This window comes from Nuphar pumila, chromosome 10, assembly GCF_984573655.1.
Source record: "Nuphar pumila chromosome 10, dmNupPumi1.hap1.1, whole genome shotgun sequence".
Lineage (NCBI taxonomy): Eukaryota > Viridiplantae > Streptophyta > Magnoliopsida > Nymphaeales > Nymphaeaceae > Nuphar > Nuphar pumila.
Genome location: NC_143258.1, coordinates 108,199,750 through 108,227,437, shown reverse-complemented (window position 1 = coordinate 108,227,437; position 27,688 = coordinate 108,199,750). Strand labels below are relative to the sequence as shown.

At 38.3% G+C, this 27,688-nt stretch overlaps 1 protein-coding gene across 1 annotated transcript in view; it reads right to left on the bottom strand.

Moving 5' to 3' along the window:
- Positions 1 to 27,688, bottom strand: part of LOC149827839 (Cleavage and polyadenylation specificity factor (CPSF) A subunit protein) — a 121,500-nt gene that overhangs the window by 63,871 nt on the left and 29,941 nt on the right. Inside the window, exons 8-11 of the mRNA XM_090019681.1 lie at positions 15,823 to 16,136; positions 1,589 to 1,904; positions 1,288 to 1,443; positions 1,010 to 1,151 (exon numbers count right to left, since the gene is read on the bottom strand). Of these exons, the coding sequence (XP_089875807.1) occupies positions 1,010 to 1,151; positions 1,288 to 1,443; positions 1,589 to 1,904; positions 15,823 to 16,136 (928 nt within the window). The remainder of the gene's footprint in view (positions 1 to 1,009; positions 1,152 to 1,287; positions 1,444 to 1,588; positions 1,905 to 15,822; positions 16,137 to 27,688) is intronic.

The following is a 27,688-nucleotide window of genomic DNA, read 5'->3' as shown; positions in this document are numbered from 1 at the left end:
AGAAGCTTCAGCTAAGCCTAACAATATAATCAACTATTATATGATACCTTTAAACAATAAAAAAATGTACAAGAGTGAACAATGATATATATATAGTTAATGAAACAATAACATATAACATATAGCTAATTATGTATTGATAATGATTTCGTATTAATGTAGATATGAATATAGCAATTGTAATATAATAAAGTTGGATATAAGATACATAAAAGCTACTAAGTTGTGCAAAAAAGGAATACAAATTGGGCTGATAAGCTATTTCTCCTCTGTTCAAGAATTCAGCAATTTGAAGTTTTGAATAGATGTAGCTATATTATGAAACAGAAAACAAACAATTACAATTAAGAGAGAGCAAACAGTCCAACATGCATATAGAAAAACATATCAAACTAAATATGATGATTAAAAAAAAAATTAAAAATATTTTTGCAATCAAAACAATAAGACTAAAGTCAAAAATCATGTGCATTTATATTCTATATACTATGTAAACCTATGTATTTATTTGAGATGAAGAGAAAAAGAGGGGCCTGTGGCTACATTAGACAAAATCACACTACAAATGGTGAGGAACTAGAATTCCTGTATATGAAGAATTGAATTCCTCAACTTGGGAGCTAGAATTCCAATGAAAATAAAAACTCAGCCATGGGAATCGTGATTCCCATCACATGGGAATCGCGAATCCCTTGTTGGGGAATCATGATTCCCTTGTTAGGGAATCGTGATTCCCATGCATAAGAAGCATGATTCCACACCGCTTCCTGGGAATCGCGATTCCCACCTTATAGTAGTGCTTCCGGTAACTATGATAAGATCCATATATAAGACCAACTTTTGCAAAAATACAGAATAACATGGATGAACACTTACATGTACTGGATAAACATAAAAAAAGTGAGTTCCATTAATAAAGACAGATGCAGGGCAAAAAGAACGAAGCAAGTGATGAAAAAAATCCCCTCAAAACTTAAATTTGAATTGCAGGATAACGTATTGTATTTACCTTCTAGATGACTAAAAGAAGACAGAACAGAGATGCTTCCTCGTCGGTCTGACACAAAAGCAGTTTCCAAATTCATGAGAGCACAATCAGCAACTAATCTCTGACACGGATCACAATGGAGCTGTTCCAACTTATTCTGATCCTAAACAATAAAGAAGAAGATCAAGCATGATAAAAAATAGCAATCCTTGCCCATGCAAAATGAATTCCAAACACTTAGGGTTCAGCATAAATATTTAGTACATGGATCACTGAGCAAAGAGATGGAGATTGCTTACTTCTAGGTAGGAATAAAAGAGGATCCCATCACGACAATCTCCCACTGCAATTCTATTGTGATAAGCAGTTAGGCAAGTGATTGTAAAACGTGTCCTTGTTGATGCCAACTTTTTCAAACGTTGAGGGTTGTCATTGATGAACCCATACACATAAAGCTATTAAGGAGGAAATTTAATGAGCAACAGAAATTTCTCAAGAATACAAGTGAAAACAAAGTTATACTATTTTTGGCAAAAACTTATACAGTTAATCTTACTGAGGCAACAAAACCTTTTGAAATTGACATGAATAAACTCTTACAATATTACTGGCAGATAACAGGAGATATCGATCAAGGTATGGGCAGACAGCAAGAACAGCTCCAGACAACTTAAATAAATGGGTTGTTCTTAACTGTAATGCTTCAGTTTCTTCAAGTTTCATCCCTTCCACATTGTTATCATCAGGGCTGCTACACAGACTACTATTTGATAACTCTTCAGTGGCATATCCTACAATTTCACGGAATGGAGAACTCAATTGAGCTGATGAACCTGACTTTGAACCCAAAGCCAATGAGCTACTATCTGAATTCTGAGTAGTTTCTAAGCAGAACAGATGGACCCGTCCCTTGGTGCTGCAAATGAAAATAAGGCATAAGTCAGATGAATGATTGAGATGCCTTTTGTCAAGTGAAAGCAAGCACATCCATTCACTGGAAAGAGCTTACAATATCTAGGCACTAGGGATAATGCACTGTCTAGATATACACACATGTATATGTATGTGAATACATATATATTATGTATATATATAAATATTTATTTATTTATTATTTTATTTTAGAATGCATTTTAGAAAAAATATATTTTTACTTATATATAAGGGTAGATTGGTCTTTTGACCAATATAGCCGTTGGGAGCTCCCCAACGGCTATATTGGCCTCTCTCTCCCTTTTGGTTTTCGTACAAATATGGGACTTCTTGTCCCTTATGTTTTATGAATTCTTATGCATTTGAATATCAATAAAATATATTTTTTTTAGATTGTTTGTGTGTTCCCTCTTCTTAGCCCTTAGTGGCTCATGTGCTTGTGCCCATTGTGGCTTGTGTGTGCCTCTTGTGAGGTGTGTGGACCCAAATTTTATTTCATTACAAGGTATTGTTAAAGTTGCATATATATAGGATATACATAGATGTATACCTTTATAATGTGTATGTATATATAAATACATATATATATATATGTATTTCTATATTGTTGTAATAGGTAATACCCATTAGAGGTATTTTAGTCTTTTCAGTTTATGTAATAGGTTGTGCGCATTAGGGGCACTTTAATCTTTTTATATTTTTTACCTTTTTATTTTTACTCATCATTTTTAGTGTAACTATGGGCTTTTTGGTCATTGACCAATAGAGCTGTTGGGAGCATCCCAACAGCTCTATGAGTTCTCTATTGCCTATATAAAGGGGATCTCTCCCCTTTCTTGTATTATGCTTGTCTCAAGCATTTCTCACTAAATATATATATATATATATATATATATATATATTATTTTTATGACTTGTTCTTGCCCTTAGGTGGCTTTGAGATTGTGTTTTGTATTGACCCATGAGTGGTCCTTTGTGTGCTCACATTCTTATCTGTTTGTAAGGCCATAAGAGGCATCTATTTGTGCACTTTTGTTTCATTGCATGGTATCGGAGCCTTGGAGCTATTAAATTATATCTTGTGTTGTGTATCCGAAGATTGTGTGGTGATTCGTGAGTTTGAGGGAGTGTTGGATCGTTGCTTCGAAAAACATGTCATCAACATTTTTCATCATATTCTCCTTTTTCTCTTCTCTTTTCTTCCATGGCCAACAAAGAAATTGTGATGGTTGTTAACATCAAATTCGATGTGACCAACTACAACATGTGGGCCACCGCGGTGAAGACGATTCTAGTGGGAAAGGAGTTATGGCAATATATTGATGGTTTCACACCGGAACCTCAACCCATTCTCACCAAGACCACTATGGGAGAAGATGGTGAAATTAAAGAAGAAACGTGAATTTAATTTCTTAGGCACAAATATGGAGTCTTTGAAAATTTTAGAACTTTTCACAATCTAGTTAAAAATCCATTTGAGACCAACATATCTATTTTTCGCTCAGATTCAAGAAGAGAATTTATGTCAAATGATTTCAAAAAGCATTTGGAAATCAATGGTATTGTACATAAAGTATTTGGAAATCAATGGTATTTGGAAATCTACGGTGTTAGATGTGAGAAAAAATACCAAAAAACTATGATTTTGAGGGGGCAGAATGAGAAACTGGGCAGAACCAGCACATTACTCATATATATATATATATATATAGAGAGAGAGAGAGAGAGACTTTGGATCGGGATAGAGGATGATATTTTGGAGAGATTGTGGGGTTGGACGAAAGCTTTTTAAAAGAGTGGGTTATTTGATACTTTTGTTTATAAAATAAAATGCAAAAAGAGAGGGTTTGGGGCTTGTGACGTCTCTCTCTCTCTCTCTCTCTCTCTCTCTCTCTCTCTCTCTCTCTCTCTCTCTCTCTCTCTAAGTTGTACGACCCAAATGACCCATAACGTACCTGTGCCACACCTGGTACCCATACACACACCTAGTCATGTCGACATGGGTACGGTATACCTTGGTAAGGACCTAAAACAGAACCTCGTGATTGAAAGACTGATAAAGGCAACCATTGATTGCTCATTCTTCCTCGATGCTATGTAAGCAGGATTTTTCACTGTGAAAGTGTGCAAGATTCTTGACTATAGAACCCTTGACCACCCATCTTTATTCTCTCTTTGAGGAACAAATTCCACAAGCTCTAGTAAAAAACCGTCTAAGTGCCCACCAAGTTAAGATTACTTATGAATGGTATCATTTGTTTACTCCAAGTAATAAAGTTGGAAGATTCCAGCTTGTGGGTGACAAGTTAGTTGAGCAAGAAAGAATTCAATGGTGGCCCTAGAAGTAGCCATAATTAGACTAATAAAAGGACAAAAGAAGGGAAGGAATGCAAACCAGCTGATTGTTGCCCAAGGAAGGGAAGGAATGCAAATCAGCAGATTGTTGCTTACATAGGGATGATGTTGTGAAAATGTCTACGAAGAGACAATACGCATACAAGCACTAATACCTCACAAGAGATGTGCACAAAGGCACTCAAATAACACTTGAACAAATATGCACAAAGGCATAAAATAACACAAATATGCACAATGGCATGTAAAGAATACAACAAGGGGAAATACCCCTATTTATAAGGAACCAAAGGAGGCCTTTGAGGGGCCTCCAACATAGTCGTTGGAGCCCCTCCAACGGTCACAAATGTGACCGTTGGAGGGGCCCAACAACTATATTGGGACCTCCAAAGGTTTGACCAAAAAGAAAAAAGAAATAAAAAGTAAAAGTACAACATATTCCTATTGGAATATGCACAAAATAAAAAAGGATGAAAATACCCTTGTCAGGTTTTACAAGAAATACTCAACCTCAGTGCTTGATCTAGCAATAGCCTTTTGTTTTCTACTGCTCCAAAAGACTAAATTTTTTCCAATGAAGACACAGTATCCTGATGTAGATCTTCGTTCGTCAGGATCTCCTGCCCAGTCTGCATCACAGTATACAGTAAGTTCGTGTTCATCTTTGCTATATGATTGTGGTAAATATATCAATCCATCCCCAATAGTCCCTTTCAGATATCTAAGGATCCTCTTGACCGCTTCCATATGTCCAGTGTGTGGCGCATGCATAAATTGAGACACTTGATTGACTGAATAAACAATATCAAGTTTAGTGAATGTGAGGTACTGTAACATTCCTATTATGCTTCGATACCTGTGGGGTCATCACACAGATCTCCATCATGAGCGCTAAGTTTTTGATGAAGTACACTCGGAGTTCCTAGAGGTTTGTAGTCTTTCATGCATGCCTTGCTGAGAACATCTACGGTGTACTTGTGCTGAGTGAGTGTCAAGCCATGAGCCTGGTTATCAACTTCTACACCAAGGAAATAACGTAGAACTCCAAGATCTTTCATTTTGAACCTCTGACCTAGTAAGTCTTTGACTTCTTGGATGTGGCCCGCAGAGTTTCCTGTGATGATAATATCATCGATATAAATTAATAATAGAGTGGTCACAGGCTAACTTTTAAAAATAAATAATGAGTGGATCAGCATAGAACGGGAAAATCCATGTTTCTGAATCTCTAGTGAGAAGCTATCAAACCAAGAGCGAAATGCTTGCTTTAGACCGTAGATAGCTCTTTTTAACTTGCACACATGGGTTTTACAATTTTGTTCTTGATATCCAAGGGGTTGCTCCATGTATACTTCCTCCTTCAAATCTCCATGCAAGAATGCATTTTTAACATCAAGCTGACTCAACTTCCATCCATGTTCAAGAGCCAGGGAAATAATAATTTGAATCGTTCCCATTCTTACAACCGGACTAAAGGTTCATCAAAGTCTTGCCCTGCTTCTTGAGTAAATCCTTTTGCCACAAGCCTTGCCTTATATCGTTCAATGGTTCCATCTGGCTTATACTTTATTTTGTAGACCCATTTGCATCCGACAACATTTTTGTCAGGTGGTCTGGGAACAACTTCCTAGGTTCCACATTCATGCAAGGCTTGCATTTCATCATTCATGGCTTCTACCCATTTCGTAGAAGTGGCTGCCAGATAATACATGATGAGTTCATCTTCCTTATTGATGGCAGTTAAAAACAGTTGAAGATCCAAGGCGAAGTTGTTATAGCTAACCCACCTGTCGATAGGATGTCATATGCGGTTCGATTTTCTGACCTCAAGAGTATGAGAAGAAGTAGGATTGGCGACTAAGACATGATCGGAATGGCTTGATGCTGAGACATGATCTGACTGGCTTGATGTTGTCTGACTCTGTCTAGAATAGACAATGCCTTTGTATCTGCCCGGTACTTCCTTTGTATTCTGTGATCCCGACGTCCTAACGTTCTAAAACGTCTCTTCTTCTTGCTGCACGCAATCTGAGGAACATGCTTCATTGGAGCCAGCAAAAAGTTCTGAGCTCAGCCAAGGATAAAAAACTTTAATTGACATATTCGTTGCGTTGGTTCCGTGATCAAAATTTTGTTCATCAAAGATAACATTTCTTGAGATTCTGATGTGTAAAAACCCCAAATAAAAAAAAAATCGGTTTGGACCCGGGCCGGGTCAGGTCCGGACCCGACCCGGGCCCCCTTTTATTTTAGGGTTTTCAAAAAACCCGAGCAGTCGGGCGCCGCAACCCCCCTTCTCCCCCTTCGTTTCTGGGCTGGATAGGGAAACCCATCGAGGGTTTCCCCATTCGGGTGCCCCCTGCGCCTTTAAGAGAGAGGATGGAGGGCGAGGGGGGGGTCACGCCTCCCTCTTCTCTTCTCCTCCCTCTCGCAGCCCTCGCCACCCCTCCACGCCGGTCTCCTCCCTGCTGCGCACGTCGCCGACGCCGGCCACCGCCTCCCAAGTTAGTACTCCCTCTTCTCCTCCCTCTTCTCCTCCTCACCCCCTCCCTGTCACCTCGCCGGGAGGCCGGCAGGCGGCTCACAGCCACTGCCGCGGCCTCCCACCGCCTCCCTGTGTCACCGGGGCCCCGACAGGTGGCCTACGCGGCCCCTGTCGTTCCCTTCTCCCTCTGCGATTCGCCGGAGTGCCGGCAGGGGACCGGTGGCCCCTGCGGCACCCCTTTTTGCTGCCACCTTGTGGCTTTCGGCAGGGGCTGGCCCCCCTGCCGTCCAGTGTTATCGGCAGGGGTTGGCCCCTTGCCGACCTGTGCTGTCAGCAGGGGCTCAGCCCCTGCCACTTCGTGCTGTCGGCAGAGGTTGGCCCCCTGCCGACCTGTGCTTTCGGCAGGGGCTGGCCCCCCCTGCCGTCCAGTGCTGTCGGCAGGGGTTGGCCCCTTGCCGACCTGTGTTGTCGGCAGGGGCTCAGCCCCTGCCACTTCGTGCTGTCGGCAGGGGTTGGCCCCTGCCGACCTGTGCTTTCGGCAGGGGCTGGGCCCCCCTTGTCGTCCAGTGCTGTCGGCAGGGGCTCAGCCCCTGCCACTTCTCGCTGTCGGCAGGGGCTCAGCCCCTGCCACTTCTTGCTATCGGCAGGGGCTGGCCCCCTGCCATCCATGTGCTTCCGGCAGGGGCTGGCCCCCTGCCATCCTTATGCTTCCGACAGGGGCTGGCCCCCTGCCATCCATTGCTGTCGGCAGGGGCTCAGCCCCTGCCACTGTGTGCTGTTGGCAGGGGCTGAGCCCCTGCCACTTCTTGCTGTCGGCAGGGGCTCAGCCCCTGCCACTTGGTGGCTGTCGGCAGGGGTTGTTCCCCTGCCGCCACGCTATTTGTTTTTGACAGAGGGCTCAGCCCTGTCTCCCCGCGGCTGTCTGCAGGCAAGGGCTCGCCCTTGTCGTGTTTCGGTTTTCGGCCAGCAGGGGCACACCCCTGCTGCCTCTCTTTTTCTCCTATAGGCAGGCTTGTTTTTCTACTTCTCCGCATTATAATTAACGTAGCACTGTTGCAGACCTCGCATCGGACCCCTCGCTCTGGCTCCGCGGCCCGAGCCTCGTATCATCTACACGCGTAGACGCACGCAGCTGCACGACATCCCGAGGTAGGGGAAAGTCGCACGAATAGTATGTATGAACAAAATAAAATAAGACTTCTGAGATAGAATAGTTATTTTGCATACTTGTGTATCTGAAGAAATATTGACTGGTCAAAGTTTACTCGCATAATGTAAATTCTTTGGGTAGACTCATCAAGTAGGTTAATTGGCATGCCTGTTTACGTGTAAGATTACTTAACTGATAATTGTCTATTTTGCATGATTACTCCTTTGAAACTGCATACTTAAGGTAGACTTTGTGAATAGACTCAGAATGCACTGCAATTGCTATTGTAATCGAACCTTAAGGCAGGTACGGTATGAATTTTATGTAAGATCATGGAGTGTATTGAAGTGTGAAATTTACACTTTATTGATTTTGATGTGATAATATCGGCCTCCACAGGCCAATTGCTCAGAAAAGCAAAACATGTCATGTAGGAACCAAAGAAATCATAAAACATTATCGTAGTTGTACCTCTAGGAAGGTATGATCGTACTTTTGGACAAGTACGTCCCATGTGGGTTACGATGGTGGGTTGATGAGGTTGTAGCAACCTTGATGAGTGCAATTAGCACATTGCTGAGATCACATAAATAGTGACCATTTCGCCTTCATAGGCAAGATGCTCGAGTGGGTCTAATGGACCAAAGCATGTAGGATGGGGCGGCGGTTAAGAAACCCCCGTCGTACCCATCCGATCTTCACGGTTCATCAAGGGAGAGGATGGATGGTACAAAGACTCCGATGGACAGGTTGTTAACAACCACCCCACGGGCAAAAGACTCGGTTTTCCCCAGTCATCGGAGTTAGGGGAATTGGGATTACCATAAATTATCCTAGGTGGTAATTCTCAGGCACTTCTGCAGAAGTTGGATGCATCCATGGGCCACGAATGCCTTTGGGAATTTACTCTCTTGGCCACTGACCGTCCCCTTAGGAGCGGACTCAGTCAGCCATCCGGGTTAATGAAAACACCTGACATAATAAACCCCTGGATCGGTCTCGGATGTTTCTACGTTTCGCGTATGTGCGTACCCACAGGCCAGTTAATATCAGAACTTAAAGAATATATTCATGAATAGTTGTAGATGACTGAGACTTACACTGCGTCAACTAACAACTCTTTGCACTTATTACATCTGTTAGAATAGACTACAGTTGCTTTAATTGCTTAAATATCATAATTGCTTATCTCATGAATGTCCTGTTTTATTTTCATTCTACTTATCTGTTCGTGCACCTACTGGTTTGTTATGAAACTGACCCATTTCATGGGCAGGTGAGGAGTAGGACGTCACTGGCAGCCGATGGCGTGGTGCAACATGGATCAAGATTTATCTTCTTTCTGCTGACGGCTTGGCTCTGGGACTTTTTGGAGTTTTTCTTAGATTTAATGAACTTTGGAATAAAATGCTCATTTTGTAATAAACTGCAGATTTTAATCGATTGCCTTATTTCTTAAATTCCTTTAAGATGTTGTACATGTGAATGATGATTTTTCAGCTAACGTACCCAGGATTGTTGACTTGTGTTCCTTTCTAAATGTCTTCCGCTGTTGTTTTTAAATATTAAACTTAAAATCTTTGAAAGGTTTTTCGATAAGGTTTTCGAAATCACAAGTCGAAATTTTGGGGTGTTACATGATGTGTTTGTTGGTGGGATCATAACACCTATATCCTTTGTAGTCATCTGCATATCCCACAAATCTACACTTCTTTGCCTTGTCCTGAAACTTGTTTCTCAGAGACTGATCAATATGCACATAACAGACACATCAAAAAATACGCAGATCATGATAACTAAGATGAGCTCCAAAAAGACAGTGATAAGGAGACTTATTTTCCAGAATGACCATAGGCAGTCTATTTATCACATGCACAGCAGAATGGAAAGCTTCTGTCCATAGGTTGATGGGAAGATTGTTGTCATGAAGCATACTCATGGCGATTTCAACGATATGCCTATGTTTTCGTTCAGCAATCCCATGTTGCTGAGGGGTGTGAGGACAAAACAACCTTCTTTCTATTCCGTTATTTTAAAGAAAAGAAATAAAATCACAAGATGAGAATTCCCCACCTCCATCACATTGGAAAAATTGAATGGACTCAAAAAATTGGTTTTTGACAAAGAAAAGAAAATTTTGAAACAAAGAGAAGACTTCTGACTTATTTTTTATGAAATATATCCAAGTGTATCGAGAATAGTTATCAACAAAGATTAGATAATATTTGCTCCCAGATCCAAAGGCAATAGGGGCGGGTCCCCATACATTAGAATAGATTATCTCAAAAGGTTTTGAAGCTCTCTTATTAATAGAATGAAAAGGCAATACATGACTCTTGCATAAAAGACAACTGAAATACTTGTGACTGCTCTCATCCCCATTGAGACTTTCTTTTGGAATGAGATTATTAGATACAAGTTTCTCAATAAAATGACTCCCACAATGTGCTAATCGACTATGCCATAAGAATGGCTTATTACATTCAGAAATACTAAAAACATTAGCAGAAGAGGATGAGCACGACTCTAATGAAGGCTTCGAATTCATATGAACAGGGCGAACAGCATGACATGGAGCTTCTTCAAAGACATACATATTGCCTCGTCTCTTTCCTTCAGCGAATGTTTCCCTCGTGCGTAGGTCCTTGACATGCACAGAGAAGGGAGTGAATTCAACTGAAGCATTATTATCATCAATAAGTTTGGAGACAGAGACAATATTTTTCTTAATGTCAGGTGCATGAAGAACGTCAGAAAGAATAAGAGTGAAATATGACATGGGAATGACAGTTTTTCCAGGATGATGGGATTCATCTCCAATGACAATCTTACTTTTTCCAAAATAAGGAATAGGATTAGAAATCTTACATGCATCACCTGTCACATGAGTCGCTGCCCCTGCGTCGACAAACCAAGTGCCTTCATCACTCTGCTTCAATTTCAACTCTGACAATGCAGATATCAGCAGATCTTTAATCTCTCCACTGTCTCTGGTATTTGAGAACTTCCTTTTGGTTTCTATCTGTGGACCCTTTCCTTTATTCTCTGGATTATGCCAACAATTCGCCTTGATATGCCCCTTTTTGTTACAAAAAAAGCAAGTAGGGATGGATCTTGATCTCTGCGCATGAACTAACATATTTGGAGTGGGAAGCAGACCATGCCCTCCGTGTCCACTTTGCCCTTGTCCTCCTCGTCCTCGTCATCTACCATAAGTCACTCCTGTGGCAAAAACTTCTTGAGAATTTTTGTGAATATGAGATTCTTCAGATAATCCTTTCAGAGTCATTTCGTACTTGATCAATTTGGCTCGTAGCTCATCAAAGCTAGGGAGAACAGGAAGGCACAATAGTGAAGTGACTATCATATTGTAGTCATATCCCAACCCGCTCAGAGTTTGTTGCACCATGTCATTTTCACTTACGGCATATCCTATAACGGCAAGCTTATCTGTGATGACCTTTATCTTGTTCAAAAATTTCATGATGGTCATGGAGTCTTTTCTTAGCAACTGAAACTCCCTTTTTAGAAAAACCATCCTTGCTTGAGACACCTGTGAATATGTCTGAACCAGTCGTTCCCAGAGTTGTAGTGTTGTACAATTGTCGGGAATAGCAACAAGAACCTCTTGAGACAGAGTTGAAGTGATGTATGCAACAACTGATTGATCTTTCCTTTCCCAATTGAGAAATTCAACATTTTTGACATATACGATCGAACTCGCCCCTTGATCATCTTTCTCTTCTCTCGGAACAAATTCTGGTGGGACTGGAGTGGTTCCATCCAGGTGACCCAAGAGACCTTGGCTCCTTATAAAAGGAATGATTTGTCTCTTCCAAATCAAGAAGTTTGAGGTATTCAACTTTTCAGAAACGAGTTGGTTAAGAAAACTTGAAGAAAGATTTGATTGAGAGGAATAAGGATCCATAGAGAGTAAAAAAAATCAACAAGAGTGTTCACGAAGTGTAAGAGTTCTCACGAAATGCTCAGCCCTTTTTTTTTTTGGTCAGATTCTTAGAATAAAGGGACTGAACCTTTTCTTAAGCACTCCAGAAAACTGAGATTGTCTTGATAAAATAAACCTTCCCTCGTTAAATATATTTTTAGGCAAGTAGCAGAAATAAGAATCAAGAAGGGAACTATACAGTAAACATATATTTGAATGTGCAAGTGCGAGGAGAAGGTTGGACGGAGGAAGATCGAACAGACAATAGCAATAAGGAATGTCAAGCAGGCAATATCAATAAAATGAAATAGGGATCGTGATTGGTCTTGTGTTTCACGTGAGTCAATTTCAATGATTCACGTGAAACACAGCCACTCCTTTTCACGGTCTGGGTTCACGTGAACAGGATTCACGTGAATCTCAGATCCAAGAGAGAAACAAACCCACTTGAGGTGTGGGTGCACAGAATAATTTAGAAAAGAGAAGAAGAATGAGGGAAGAAGAACAGAAATGAAGAAGAGTAGATAAGGGGAGAAGCGAAAAACCTCAAAACTCCGATTGGATGTAGAACTCCTGTTTAGAAGAGATGAGGACTTCAGACTGGGTTGTTGATGGGTTCGGCTGAAGAAGATAAAGAGAACTCGTTGAAGGGTCTCGGCCTTTGGTGGTTCGACTCTCGGCCTTTGGACAGATGAAGAGGACTCGGCTGACTGAAGAAGAGATGAAGACTCAAAACTCCGATTGTCGCACCTGACGGAAACTTTTTCCGACCCTTAGACAGATCTCGGCTCTGATACCATGTTAGAATTCCACCTTGGTACCTGTATTGAAAAAACGAGAGAGAGAGAGACGAAGAAAAGGATACAAGAGAGGTTGTGGCTGTCACGATTGCAATCTTGAAATCGTGACCTAAACTATGCATTTATATTTACATTACAGAGGTATGGATCCGGGTCCGAGTCTGGTGGATCCAGACCCGATTAATAAAAAGGGTTACATGGGTACATGGATCGGGTCGGATCGTACACCTTTTTCAGAAAAATACCCCTATTTATAAGGAACCAAAGGAGGCCTTTGAGGGGCCTCCAACACGGTCGTTGGAGCCCCTCCAACGGTCACAAATGTGACCATTGGAGGGGCCCAACAACTATATTGGGCCCCCAAAGGTTTGACCAAAAAGAAAAAAAAGAAATAAAAAGAAATAAAAAGTAAAAGTACAACATATTCCTATTGGAATATGCGCAAAATAAAAAAGGAATACCCTTGTCGGGTTTTACAAGAAATACTATATATATTTATATATATAGAGAGAGAGAGAGATATCTACATATATACATGGTATATATGTAAATGTATCTCTCTCTCTCTCTCTCTCTCTCTCTCTCTCTCTCTCTATATATATATATATATATATATATATATATACACACAAATACGAGATTACATTTTAACAGATGCCAACAGGGAAAAACAAAATATGTATATAATATGTTTTAAAAAGGAAAATACGAGGAAAAAAAAGACTGAAAATGAATCAAGACTAAATAAAAGACGGAAGAAGTAAAGTCAATTTGTAAAATAACTGGAAGGAGAATCGGTGACATCAGCAACACAAACAGCTCCCCCAAGAAAGAAGTTCTACCCATTTTTGGGAGTGGGCCTGAAAAAAATCTTCATTTGTCGATTGATCATTACCAACAGCAACTAGAACAACGCCATGGGGAATGATTGATGTGCCAATTTGAAACCTTCTTTCTTACTGGAACATCAATGTTCCTTTTTTATGAGTTGTAGGTTTGATTTAAAGAGATCAATTAGATATGAGGCACCTCCTTTTTTCTATTTTCCCTTTTTATGATAACTTTTTCTTCCTTTTTTTCAAAAAATATGTGCAGACATCAAGAGATCAGGAAAGATTTCAAGAAGTGAATTAAAGACTAAGCAAACAAGAGAATATATGAAGGAAAAAGAGAACTAAAATAAGGAATGATATGAAGAAGAGATGGAAAAGAAAAAAAATCAAGAAAGGAGTGAAGGATCAAGGAAGAAGACTTAAAGATGGTTATGGAGGGGAAATATTAAGCAATACTTAACTTGAAGAGATCTTACCACTTTCATCGCTCTGATACCAAGAAAATAGTGCCTCAAGATCCACGTCATGCAATATTAGGAAGCGGAAGCCGCAAAGAATAAAAAGAGATAAAAAAGGAAAAGAATCACCAGCCATGTAATGATTGGATTAGGGCTGATGTCTCCTTAATATCTTTTATATACATATATTTTGTATATATACATATAATATATATATATATAATGTTATGAAAAACATACAAAAAATTTCCCGATTAATATGCTGTAATAACAAAAGTACCATGCTCTAACTCGAATGATGAATATAACCTTAATACATTAACTAACCAATCCTTAACATAAAATTCGTGTATTTATCTGTATGGTCTTAACATGTAAATAGATAAAGAAAATAAAGGTCTATAAAAGAAACCAGGGACTGTCTACAATAACATTGTACAACTGAAAGGGATGTAGTACAGTTTGCCACTGCATTTTTTAGGGGTATAAAATGTCACGGGTTTCAAGTCCTGTCATCCCTACCTATTACTTATCTAATGGGCAAAATCACGTAACACATAATGTATGACGAATGCATTTGTTAGGACTAGGGGTGAACATCAGGCTGGGTATCCAATGGGCAATCTGGTACCCAGACTGGTAGGGAAAAGCAGCCCAAGCCTGATAAGAGTCAGTCGGGCCTAGCCCAACTAATAAATTGGCAAGCTTCTTGGTTAAGCTAAACTACTAACTCAACAGAACCCCGCCCATCCTAATTACTAGGGCTTAAAAGTCCTGGCCCAACCCCACTCGAGACTCACTTGAACTTGGCAATAGTAAGGTCGGGCTTTCAGCGGGCCTAGGTCTGAGTCAGGCTGGCCTAGCCCAATGCCCACCTTCGGTGGGACCCCTTTCCGTTAGGTCCCTCCTTGGGTCACTTCAGAAATCATTGCAGGTGTTTTTTGCTTGATCTGAATCATTAGTGTTAATCAGTTTACCCAGAAAAAAAAATGTATTAGATTAGGTATTTTTCATGCTTAAATGTGTTCTTTAGAGAGAAAAAAACACCATTGGCTGACATCACGCTAAATTTGGTGGATAAAATATTAAAGTTTTTCACTAAATCAATTTAATACAAAGCATGTTTTTAGTGCAAATAAACAATGACAAGCTCATCTACCGGTTCAAATCTAGCAAAAAACACCAACTTATATTTTTGAAGGGTCTCCTGAACAATAGGGGTCCTAACCATTGCATTCATCTATACATATGTAACTATTTATTTTATTTATGTTTAGATTGATATAAAGTTAGCTGACTGAGTTGAGTCACCAAGTAGACCCGGCTGGTCAAGACAACCCTTGCCAGGTTGAGTACCAACTACCAAGTGATTGGGTTTTAAACCACTAAGAAAAACATGTGTTGTCACAAAGTATGTTGATGATAATTTGAATTTGCATAATCAAGAATTCTCACTCTAGCATTGCAATAATTACGAAAGAAACAAAAGGGTATTGGCCCACAAGTGCAACATCTGTGAAGGCAAAGATGCATATAAAACCATCATGAATAAATTTCACTATTATGATGATTAAAATTTAGTAATCAAGATTATTCATCCTAGCTTTGCAAACTATAGAAAAACGGCCAACTACCATGATCATTCAACTTAGGTTTCTGTTGATGCTCAAACAAAAGAATAAAACTGTTTGCACACTACAAAGATTGTCATAAATCATGTGTTTCAGAAACAACTTGACACTTATTTCCACTACCAAGTCCAAGAAGCCAAACAATATAATCAAATATTATAGACATTGTATTAAAAAGAATTAACAGAGAAATGCTGTTGCTTCAGAAAAGCATAGGGTTGACAAGTTCACAAAGCAAGCCACCTTTCAGCTTCCCCACTTGGCATGATAACCCGGCCAGTAGAAAGGCTGGTTCCAACCACTAACAGTTGCTCATTTCCAACCTTCATAAGCTGCATACACTTTGGTGTTTCACCTGGATCGAATTTAAAACATGAATTCATAAAACCACTAAGAGGATCCACACGGCAAATATCTGAAACAGATATGAAATCGGTGCTGGGCTCTGTCCTCATAACTAGCAATGTCTTGCTTTCACTATGAAATAAGATTCTCCTTGGTGTGCCCCCAAGGTCAAATTTCTGCACATTCAGCCTCTTTACATGCACCAATTCAACCTGCAATGTTATTTCAAATAATTTAAGGCAGCACAATAATCACCAAAGCAAAAGCGAATAAATATTTGAAGGCCAAGCAATAAACACAACAATGTTCCTCAACTCTGGTCTCTGAGTTTGAAAAGTTGATTCAATCTGGAATTCCATCACACTTTGTATCATACATCAATTTTATAAATTTAGTAATACACAGAAAGAAATTCCTGTGAACTACATTTATTATAAGCATGCATTCATTAATTAAGATAAAAGGTCAAATATAAAAATTAAGACATAAACTTAAAGGATTTAGTCATAGAGTACTAAAGGAACTTAGTTGAAAACACAATGAATAACAGCAATGCACATTGAACACAGCTGTGATGAATCTAGGTCCGATCACCAATGCCATAAGTCTACAAATTGAGTTCCACCAAGAAGAGAGTGAGCAGCATGATCATGTTAGGGCTGGGTCTAACTGGAATGAACATGTTATTTCTTCTATTTCTGCAGCCAGCTTTAGATGCCTCCATGGTCTGAACAGGTTGATAAACATGGATGAAAGACCATGGCTTTCATCGACACCTAAAGTTGTAATACAGTGGTAGAGACTGAAGTGCAACATTTTTGTTTGTTCAATGTGTAATGAAGTGCCAAATGTAAAAGGGCAAAGTCTCCAAGCGAAAGCACGCACATACACAAGAGGCCACAAAGGGGCAAAATAAACCACAAAAGTGGTCAAGCACAAAAAAGAGAAAAAAAACATATCACACTTCATAGAATGCTTCACAAGAAGCTTAGAAAATACATGGGGTTGAGCCCCTTATTTATACACAGCAAGGGACCCAAGGAGGGGCTCCCATAGAGTCGTTGGAGCCCCTCCAACGGTCATATTTATGACCGTTGGAGGGGTCCAACGACTCTATGTGGACCCCTCTCAAATGATTAAAAAGAAAAACTAAAAAAGCAAAAAAGGAAAAAGAATAAAGGAAAAAGAAAGAAAAGAAAAAGCATATCAATGATATGCGTGTACAGGTGAAATGACAGAAATACCCCTATCGGGTTTTACAAAAATATATATATATATATATTTATATATATAGATAGACACATAGACATATATATATCATATATATGTATGTGTCATAATCTATATATATAGATATGTATATATAAATATACATCATATTTTAACACCCCCCCTCAAACACATGGTGAAATCACCGAGAGTTTGCTAAGGAGGAAGTAGAAGCGAGGCGAGGGCAAGGCTTTGGTGAAGAAGTCCGCCAACTGATATTCGGTAGGAACATATGGGAGTTGAATGGTGCCGCGTAGGAACTCATCTCGAACATAATGACAGTCCATCTCAATATGCTTCGTTCGTTCATGAAAAGTGTGATTGTTAACAATATAGATGGAGCTCTTGTTGTCACAACACAGCTTTGAAGGAGTTGAGAATGAGACACCCATATCTTTAAGTAAGCTTCTTAACCATATAATCTCAGTTGTGGTAGTGGTCATCGCACGATATTCTGCTTCGGTAGACGATAGAGAAACTTTACACTGCTTCTTACACCTCCAGGAGATAAGTGACTCCCCAAGAAACACACAATAACCTGTGGTAGAAATACGATCATCGGGGTTACCCCTCCAATCAGAGTCAGTATACGCAAGTAAAGTAAGAGGTGAAGAAGAGGATAAGAATACTCCCTTAGTTATGGAATTTTTTAAGTATCTGATAATCCTCATTACTGCTGCCATGTGAGTAGTGGTAGGAGCAGTCTGAAATGTCAGGCCTGGTGATAGATAAATATGTTAAAGATCCAATCAGTTGACGATAAGGTGTGGGGTCTGCTAAAGGAGTGTCATCATTGGCTCTCATCTTGGCATTGATCACTTCTGGAGTCTCCACCCTTTTGTCATCTGTCAACCCAGACTTAGCAATAATGTCAGAGGCAAGCTTCATCTAAGATAGGGCATACCCCTTGGGGGAGTATGCAACTTCAATTCCTAAGAAATACCTTAGAAAACCCAGATCAGACATATCAAAATTTTTCTTAAGAATATTTTTAATAAGATCAATACCTTTCTTATCATTACCTGTGATAATCATGTCATCAACATATAATAACAAAATTGTTATGTATTCATTAGAAGATTTAACAAACAAAGCAGTATCTGTGTAACATGAGGAGAAACCATTATCAAGAACTACTTTGCTAAAAAGATCATACCAAGCTTTTGCTGCTTGTTTTAAACCATAGAGAGCTTTGTTTAATTTTAGAATATTACATTTCCCAATTTCAAGACCCGGCGGAGGGTCCATAAGAACTTCTTCACACAGAGTTCCATTTAAAAACGCATTTTTGACATCAAGTTGATATATCGACCATTGTTTGATGGATGCTAAAGCAATTAGGGTTCGTACACTAGTCATTCTGGCTACAGGAGCAAAGGTTTCTTCATAATCAATCCCATATTCTTGGGCGTAGCCTTTTGCAACCAAACGAGCTTTGTATCTTTCAAGAGACCCATCACATTTGGTTTTGACTTTATATACCCATCTACACCCAATTGTTTTTTTTCCTAAAGGTTGAGGAATAATGCTCCAGGTTTGGGCCTTGTTAAGAGCCTCTAATTCGATTTTCATAGCTTCAATCCAATGTGGGTGATCTTTAGCTTCCTTGAATGAGGTAGGCTCATGATACGAATGTATTAACATGAGACAAGCTCTATAATTCGAAGAAAAAGATTCATACGACACAAATTTTTTTGGTAAACTACTAGTACGAGAAGATCTCCTAGGTGGATTGTTATCAATAGATTCTTTTAAAGAGAAGTCTTGAGAGTATCTGTCAATAGCAGGTTGATGTTCATTTCCTATCCGCCGGGTATATACATTTATATCATTAAGGTTTTCATTTTGGGAAGTATTATCATGTTGTGGTATATCATTATAATGTAAAATTCCATCACAACTAATATCACAAGTAATTGCCTCAGGGGACTCAATCCTATGAGCTAAGTCGAATAGAAAAGAATAATTGATGTCTTCCTTAGATGTGTGGATATCGAAACCATTTTGATCTTCAATAAAGTTTACATTTCTTGACACATATAATTTATTGTTTCGAATATCATAGCATCTATAGCCTTTTTTATTCTCACCATAGCCAATGAACACACATTCAATAGCTTTGGGTGACAACTTATCTTGTCCTAGACTAAGTACAAAACATTTGCATCCAAAGATTCTTAGTCTATTAAAATCAGGAGTAATTTTAAATAGTTTTTCAAAGGGCGAAACATTCTTTAAAGAAGAAGAGGGCATACGATTCACAAGATATGTTGCGGTAAGAAGAGCTTCGGCCCAAAAGTTCTTAGGAACATTTTTAGACACAAGAAGAGTTCTTGTGGTTTCGATTAAATGTCTATGTTTCCTTTCTGCAAGACCATTTTGTTGCGGAGTTTTAGGACAAGAGCGTTGGTGCGAAATTCCATTTGATTTAAAATAATTTTGAAAATCTTTAGACATGTACTCTCCTCCTGAGTCGGATCTAAAAATGGCTATATTATGTTGGAATTGATTTTGAACAAGAGCGTGAAACTCTTTAAAATTAATAAAGACATCGGATTTATTCTTGATAATGTAAACCCATGTGTATCTAGTAAAATCATCAATAAAAGAAACATAGTAAGAGAAGCCCCCCTTTAAACATAACGGGTGCCAGTCCCAATACATCGGAATGCACAAGTTCAAAAGGTCTTTTTGACACAAAATTGCTATGAGAGTATGGAAGAGAGTGAATTTTCCCAAGAATACAATCATTGCATGTAAAAGTATTTGTATTACAAAATTTTTCCAAAAACGGAAAAAGGTACAACTTGGAAATACTAGGGTGTCCAAGTCTCTTATGCCAAGTCTCAATATCTTTGGATTGAACATGATTACAAAATGATTTGGATGGCAAAGACAAAAAATCCATATAGTAAAGGTCCCCTCTTCTATGGCCTTGCCCAATCCGCTTCCCGGACCGGAGATCCTGCACATAGCAATGGGTGGGTGAAAAAGAGACATTATATTCAAAATCGGTAATTTGAGAGACGGAAAAAAGATTTAGATTAAGTTTTGGAATAATTCGGATCTTGGGAACAAAAAATTCTTTGTTTTGGTCATAAGTTTTTTCAAGGTTTCCAATGCCTTCAACATTTAAAGATGTTCCATCGGCGGTGGATACATATGATTTAAATTTATTGAGACTTGGTTTTGATAAAAGTGATGCATTTGGAGTCATATGGAAAGAGGTCCCCGAGTCAAGAATCCAAGAAGTCATACCTGGAAAAGAGGAGATGGCGGCACCGGAAGTGGAAGGTGAAGAGGATGATGTAGAGGCGTTCATCTTTATAAATTGTTGAAGAGTTTCGGTTAGATGAGCGATGGACTCCTTTATATCACCATCCTTCTTTGAATCTTCATTGATGATTGGAGGAGTTTCTCCCACGGAAGCCACCTTCTTTTTGAATATAGGACAATCGGGACGAATATGGCCCGGTTCATTACAATTATGGAAAATGATTTTTCTTCCTCCACCACCATTATTCTTCCAAAAATGTGGTGGTTTATATGATCTAACATTGTTGCCGGGTCTAGACACGGCATGCACTTCATCAACATCTCTTTTCAAGGCCAAACGGGTTTCTTCTTGACATAAATCGGCCAAAATATCGCTTAGAAGGGTAGAGGCCCTATGAAGTAGAGATCCTCTAAGTTGTTCAAATTCGGGACGAAGAACCTCTCTTTTTCCATTTGCTCTTGTCTCATAGCAATAGCACTTCCTTCCCATTGTGGTTCGAGAAGGACAAGTTCATCCCACAAAGAGGATAAGGCACTATAGTAGTCCCTAATGCTCATATCACCTTGCTTGGTAGCTCTTACCTTCTCTTGTAGAAAAAAATGCCTAGCAAGGTCTCTTTGAGTGTACATGCCTTTCATAAAAAACCATGCTTCATTAGCCTTTTTGAATTTTGCAAGGTTTGCACAAATCTTCAATTCGACATTGTTCATGAACCATGCCAAGATTTTAGCATGTTCACTTTCCCAATCTTCCATTTTAGAAGAATAATCAAGAATAGCCTTTTCATTTTCTTCTTCATTCAAAGCTTTTTCCTCACTTCCTTCAAATTTAGTTAACTTTAATTGTGGTTCCGGAATGGTTCCACATACGTAACCCCAAAGCTTTTTACCTTTGAGATTATTCTCCATAGCGGCGGCCCACATGCGGTAATTGGTCCCATCCAATTTGAATGAGAGATCGATTTTTGCATCTTTGTTGGCCATTTATAGAAAACAAATTAATAAGAAAAGAGAGAGGAGAGGTATTACTTGTCAAGGGAGGATCCGATGAAGCCTTCTTAACCAAGGCTCTGATACCATGTAATGAAGTGCCAAATGTAAAAGGGCAAAGTCTCCAAGCGAAAGCACGGAAGCACGCACATACACAAGAGGCCACAAAGGGGCAAAATAAACCACAAAAGTGGTCAAGAACAAAAAAGAGAAAAAAAATATATCTCACTTCATAGAATGCTTCACAAGAAGCTTAGAAAATACATGGGGCTGAGCCCCTTATTTATACACAGCAAGGGACTCAAGGAGGGGCTCCCATAGAGTCGTTGGAGCCCCTCCAACGGTCATATTTATGACCGTTGGAGGGGTCCAACGACTCTATGTGGACCCCTCTCAAATGATTAAAAAGAAAAACTAAAAAAGCAAAAAAGGAAAAAGAATAAAGGAAAAAGAAAGAAAAGAAAAAGCATATCAATGATATGCGTGTACAGGTGAAATGACAGAAATACCCCTATCAGGTTTTACAAATATATATATATATATATATATATATATATATATATAGATAGACACATAGACATATATATATCATATATATGTATATGTGTCATAATCTATATATATAGATATGTATATATAAATATACATCATATTTTAACACAATGGTCCATAATACCTTCTACGATCACATAGTCGATGGACCAAAGCTGATAAAAAAAATATCATCCAATAGTTTTACGTTAGATGGGATAAACTTGCATTCTGTAACAACAAGAACTGAGGCCATGCAGTTACTCGTGTGGAACATGTCAATCCTTGGAAGTATTTTCATTATCAAAATTAGGATTTTTACCATGGACTGTATATTGGAAGTTTCAAACTGACCATGTTAAGTAGAAAATAAATTTATGTATCTGCAGAGAAAGCCAATGCACCAGTAGTAAGACATGACACTAAGAATCCAGGAGTTGTCTCAAAAAGGAAATTGTAGACCTGAGGCAGGCATAAGGTCTGAAGATTGATGCTTTGCATCAGTCAATCTGGAGAGTCCATGGAACTTCTATGCCTTTAAAAGTTGGAAGCCAATGTGTATCCAAGTAACCAGTGGTAATCTGATGATTTCAAGGTATATTCTTTTAGATTTTTTCAGAATTTAAGTCCATATGTATAATACATACAGGATATTGGTCCACCAAATAGTGGAACTCTTAAGTTTAATAGGTCCTGTGGTATAATATCCTAAGCGAAAGAAAGCTAGCTCTAAAATCATTGCCAATCAAGAAAAGCTAAATTAAATAACACCAACAGGTACATGCAGATTCATATCCAAATTGCAGATTAGCATAAACATAAGCCATTCTAACAAGGGTTAGTGCCCAAACCCAGAATCTCAAAAACCACACCCCATCCCATAATTCACGCTTCCACATGGAACCAGAGAGTGTGCAAGCAGATCCATAGTGTCATTGTTGATGGGTTCATCCCATGCTAGAGGAGAAACAACCACCAAACTGTTAAGAGTATGCTGGTTGGATCGGATCTGGATCCGATTAATGTAATTCCATGTAACGTGTATATCCTAAACACCCAACTAAGTGATGGGTATTATTGTAATCTCTGGTATTATATTATAAATACAAGATCACGCCACCCACAATGGGTGACGTCTCCATTGGGAAACCCTTTCCTCCTTTTCTATTTAATTCTTTTTCTTTCTTGTTTGTTGTTTGTTCAGGGAAAGATATTCCTTAGGCGTTCTCATATGGTATAAGAGCCTGCAAAAAGGTAACTCTCGTTAAATCTTGGTTGCACTGTAATGAAGTATGCAGAATTACAAATAACAAAAGTGCAAAGCACATACAAGTCCAATCATGGACAATTACAAAGAAGATAGACAATCACTCAAGTGCATAAACAAAAGTCCACTAAGGGATAATGTCAATAGCTAAGAAAAAGTGAATATTATTGAAAGGTGAGGAGGAAAGCAATGTACAACATGTGGGGATTACTCTCCTATTTATATACAAAAGAAGAGCGGGAGACCATGGGGAGCTCCCCTTCATAGAACCATTGGGGAGCTCCCAACGGTCATATTTATGACCGTTGCGAGCCCCAATGCAAATTAAAAGGAAAATTAAAAAGCGAAAAATAAAAATAAAAAAGAGACAAAATAATTGTTTTTAATAAACAACTATTATTACACATGTAAAAAGACAAAAATGCCCATATTGGGAAAATTATTATAATATAGGTTTATATTATTATATATACATATATTTTTTTAACACTCGCCCTCAAACTTTATGAGGAAAGAACCGAAAGTTTGCTAAGGAGAAAGAAAAAACAAGGAGCAGGAAGAGATATGGTGAAGAAATCAACTAACTTGTACTCCGATGTGATAATAATTCCTCTCAGATATTAATCATGAACATAGTGACTTTCACGGGCATAGAAGCAGAGTTGCCAGTCGAGGAAGCGGGAGCGGGAAGCGATACGGGAAGCGGAAGTGGGAAGCGAGGCACTTCTAAAATTTTAGGAAGTGGGAAGCGAGGCACTTCTAAAATTTTAGGAAGCGGGAAGCGCGGGACGACTTAGGAGCGAACCAGGAAGCGTCTCGGAAGCGACCTAGGAAGCATCTCGGAAGTGACCTAGAAAGCGTCTCGGAAGCGACCTAGGGAGCGAACCGGAAGCGACCTAAGAAGCGAAGGAAGCGACATAGGATTCGAGTGAGAAGCGACATAGGATTCGAGTGAGAAGCGAAAAGAAAGCGAATAAGAATCGAAAGGGAAGCGAAAATATAATTATATATTTTTATTTTATCAAAAACTAAGATTTATGTCATCATTGACAAAATAAAACATGTATATAAACAATAAATAATATAAGGTGTAATTATCTAACAAATGCATCATATTGCAACTGTCAAGCATTTAAAAAAGCATACATCAAGAGAAGATCATAATTCACATTCTTACTGCAACCATTTAACAAATGCATGCAAACACTAAATAATGCATTAAGAAAACAAATAAATTTGATTAAAAAGCGTATATTTTTCAACGAAAGAATCAAATGACTTGTTATTTGATGTTGTAAATCTTGTCATCTCTACAACATAGAAAATGAAAAATCAATAAACTCAAAGATTACATAGAGATATGATTAAATTTTTAAGCTATAAATTTTTAAATTGCAAATTATAAGCTACAAAGTTCTAAACTCTAGACTTAAAATTAACATAATCAATTACTTCACTTCATCATGCAAGATTCAAAATAAAAGTATACCAAAAAAAGATTACAAGACCATGACAAAAAAGTAACATAAAAGTTTTTAAGTTGGACTACTCCAACTACATCATAAAAAAAATAATAAAAATTCAAGAGTTCATTAATATGTCATATTTCTCTTTCCCTTCAAGTCAGCAATAGATTGCGAACTTTCTGCATCATCACGTGCTTCTTATCCTCCACGACCATGTCTTCTGCTCCTTCCTTCATTTCCTATAATGAATACATTAAAAAATTAAAATGTTCAAAAACCATAATTTAAAATATAAAAAACACAATATCAACATACCTTGCCTAGGTCTCCAGCTAAAGAAACGATCAATCCGACCATAAGGAACTGATGGTCGCTCTTGTATATCTGCAGTTCTACTAGCTCTGTTGGATTGATTTGTATCCTCTTCAACTTTATTTATACGTATGATTATTGGAGGTAATGGAGCTTTTGGTTGTGCATCTTTATGTTTGGATTTGGAAATAGTGCTTGATTGTTGTGCACTATCATCCAAATCTCTCCATCGCATATCCTCTAATCTCAACGTATTTTCCTCTACAGTAGGAAGTTCTGGATTGATATCCCATTTTCGACTAAGCCCTTCTTTGTAGCGATTGTTGCACATTTTATAACAAGAATATAAAATATGAATGCTAATAAACAATCAATGATAGAAAAAGAGAAAAAAAATACCAAAACAAAAGTACAACACAGTTTAACTATACTTGTCAATCAATCGAAGATTGGAATGAATATACACTAAGGTATCAGCATGATCTTCATTGAGTCAATTTATTTTAACATTGTGAATGTAACTATAGGTGCTCCACACTCTTTCTGCAGAAGATGTGCTAATAGGTTGAGATAAAACTTTAATGGCTAATGCTCTCAACTCAGGTGTATCACCACCATAAAAATGACACCAATTAAGCACCGACATTGTAGGATTCAGTGCATCTATTTTTGTTGCATTTCGGCTAAATCTTCCACTTTTTGATGCAAAAGTCACAAGTTGGGACCTATAAAGTGTAGATAGCTCTTCATTTCCAGAAGATATGACTTCAAGCGCGAGCATTGCACTGTCTAAGATATCATTATCCTTTTCTGGAAAAAAAAATGTTTAGTAACTATAACAAGAAAATGTAAATGAAATAATAAAATAATTAAATCATTAAACTTTATTAAATAGATAGAATAAAAAATTTACCAGGAGAAACTCGTTTGACCCCTCCTGCTGCTGGGATTTTGAGATACTCCGACTCGTAATATTTTGGAGTAAGCATGTGGGCTAGACTATGGAGAGGCACATTCATTCTATTCCATCTATTTGAGACAATCTTATGAATCTTTTCATATAAATCTGGTTGTCCTTTTAGATTGTCTTTGATTTCTCCAACATGTTGTCCATGCCTTCATACACTTCACCAATTATAGGGCCTTCCAGATCACAAAATTTAATCATCTTATAGATGAGTTTTGTAATCAATAATGCTAAACATACAGAATCCCAATATTCTTCATCAAGAACTGTTGTTTCTGTTGTAATAACCCTTTTTTCATAGTTCCATCTGTGAATGATTGCTTCCAATCGCTCCATCTATCTGAAATTATTGTGAGCCTTAAGTTCTCCCTCACATCAAGCAAGTGTTTCAAAGTAGTATAATGTGAAGCAAACCTTGTTTTTGCAATCTTTATTAATTCTAATTTTTCATTGCTTCTAAAGATTGCTAGTGCTTTTGAATGATTTGTTGATTTGTGATATACTTCACAATTTTTTTACTTTGCAAATATGTTTCTCCCAACCAATAAAACTCATGTGTCAAATCCTTGAAGATCAAATTAAGTGTGTGCTCAACACAAAGTGACCAAAAAATACACTTGTACGTTTGTTTTAATTCTTCACCTGCTAACTTGCAATTTACTGCATTGTCTGTAATCACTTTCACTACATTAGAAGGCCCCACAAGTTTAAATCCCGTCTTCAAAAACTCGGCAATGTTTGCAGCTGACTGTTGCACATTAGAAAAATCGCTTGCATATAAGAACATCGAGCCAAAACAGTTTGACGCAAGTATATTTATCAAGTGTTTGTTCTTGATATTTGTCCAACCGTCTGAGACAATGTAAACTCTAAACTCCTCAAACTTTTCTCGAAATTCATTTAACTCCCTGTAAACACACTTTTTCTCACTGTCAAGCAACGTTGTTCGCGCTTTTTCATATGATGGAGGTTTATATCCAGGCATTTTACTAACTGCAGATATCATCTCTTCCCAATATGGTGATCGAAGCACATTGAAAGGTATGTCATTTGCACACAAAAATCTGATAATTTTGTGATCTACATCATCTCTTTCTACCTTTTTAAAGCTATCACGAATATCAATTGTTTTTCGGCTTCCACTAGATGATGTAGTCATACTAATAGGCTTCTTCGGAGTATCAATTCTTGATCTCCTCAACTCAAATGCACTTGATGAAACCTCCACAAGACGAACTTGCCTCTTAATTTTTTTTTGTCAATTCTGCATTTTTTGCAACTACAAGGCAAAAGGCAATCCCAACACTTTGTCCCTTTGGAGATCCCATGAGATGTGCAAAAACTCGAGTATATGACCCATGATAAATATTTTTGCATTGCCTGCACATAAAAACTTGGGTTCCACCTTGCTTTCCTTGCCCACTCTTCTTTTGTTTCAATACACGGTGCCATAGTACTGTTGTTTTATGCATGCTAGGTGGTTCATCATCTTGGTCATCTTCAGAATAGTAGTCATCCAAGTCATATTCTTCTTCATCTTCCTCATCAAAACAATTTTCGTTTTTGTCCTCAAACTGATATGGACAAGCAGAAGACCTCTTCTTGCCCTTCCCAACACCACTAGATGATTAATGCTCCAAATTGTACAAAGAAACATCATCGTCATCAGAATTATCATGATCATAG